At 47.9% G+C, this 758-nt stretch overlaps 1 protein-coding gene across 1 annotated transcript in view; it reads left to right on the forward strand.

Moving 5' to 3' along the window:
* The first annotated feature begins 483 nt into the window (after positions 1 to 483).
* Positions 484 to 758, forward strand: part of GAK (cyclin G associated kinase) — a 94,800-nt gene continuing 94,525 nt past the window's right edge. The window contains 1 exon segment of the mRNA XM_018569818.1: positions 484 to 754. Within this exon segment, the coding sequence (XP_018425320.1) occupies positions 635 to 754 (120 nt within the window). The 5' untranslated portion in view covers positions 484 to 634.

Genomic DNA, 758 nt, shown 5'->3' on the forward strand with positions numbered 1-758 from the left:
TATAGTAAAAAAAAAAAAACACACAGTGCTGATTAAAAACCACCAAAAGGAAACTATATCTTTCCCCAAAAAATTATATAAATTAATTGTAGTACAGCATTGTATGACTGAATAAATGTAATTAATACTGAAAAATGGCATTGACAGGAAAAGAGTTTAACAGCCCGGTCTTCTAGTAGTTAAACATAATGGCACTGCGAAGGTAAACAGTCAATTCAGTATGGGAACATTTCTCCGCCGTCTTTTCCAGCCATTGACAGCTGCTCAGAGTACTGCTCATTCCACACAAGCAGTAAGTAAAGCCTGCTTTATTAGCATGGGGAAATCATAAAATGCTGTTTGGAATGTGAACCTGCAACGATGACGATATTCTTTACGGCGATCTTACTAGATTCGCACCGTGCGAACTATCCTAGTTCCGCCCCTAGCAACACCGTGTACCGGCCACGTCATCACTCCGCACAACACTGGTATAGGCTGGGAGGGCGTGGCTTTACGTCAGTGTCAGATGATGTCATGGATGCGGAAGCAGGAAAGGGGCCGGAAACCGGGCATTGAGTGAGAACACCGGCGGCCTGGTACTGACTATTCGGGGCTTTCCGGAACTGTGGGTGAGGTGGCCCTCCGCCAGGATATGTCTCTCCTGCAGTCTGCTCTAGATTTCCTGTCCGGGCCCGGCTCTCTGGGGGCCGCCGGACGAGACCAGCATGATTTCGTAGGGCAGACCGTGGAGCTGGGAGAGCTGAAGCTTCGGGTGA

Source organism: Nanorana parkeri, unplaced genomic scaffold, assembly GCF_000935625.1.
Source record: "Nanorana parkeri isolate BGI_ZX_2015 unplaced genomic scaffold, ASM93562v1 scaffold1403, whole genome shotgun sequence".
Classification (NCBI taxonomy): domain Eukaryota; kingdom Metazoa; phylum Chordata; class Amphibia; order Anura; family Dicroglossidae; genus Nanorana; species Nanorana parkeri.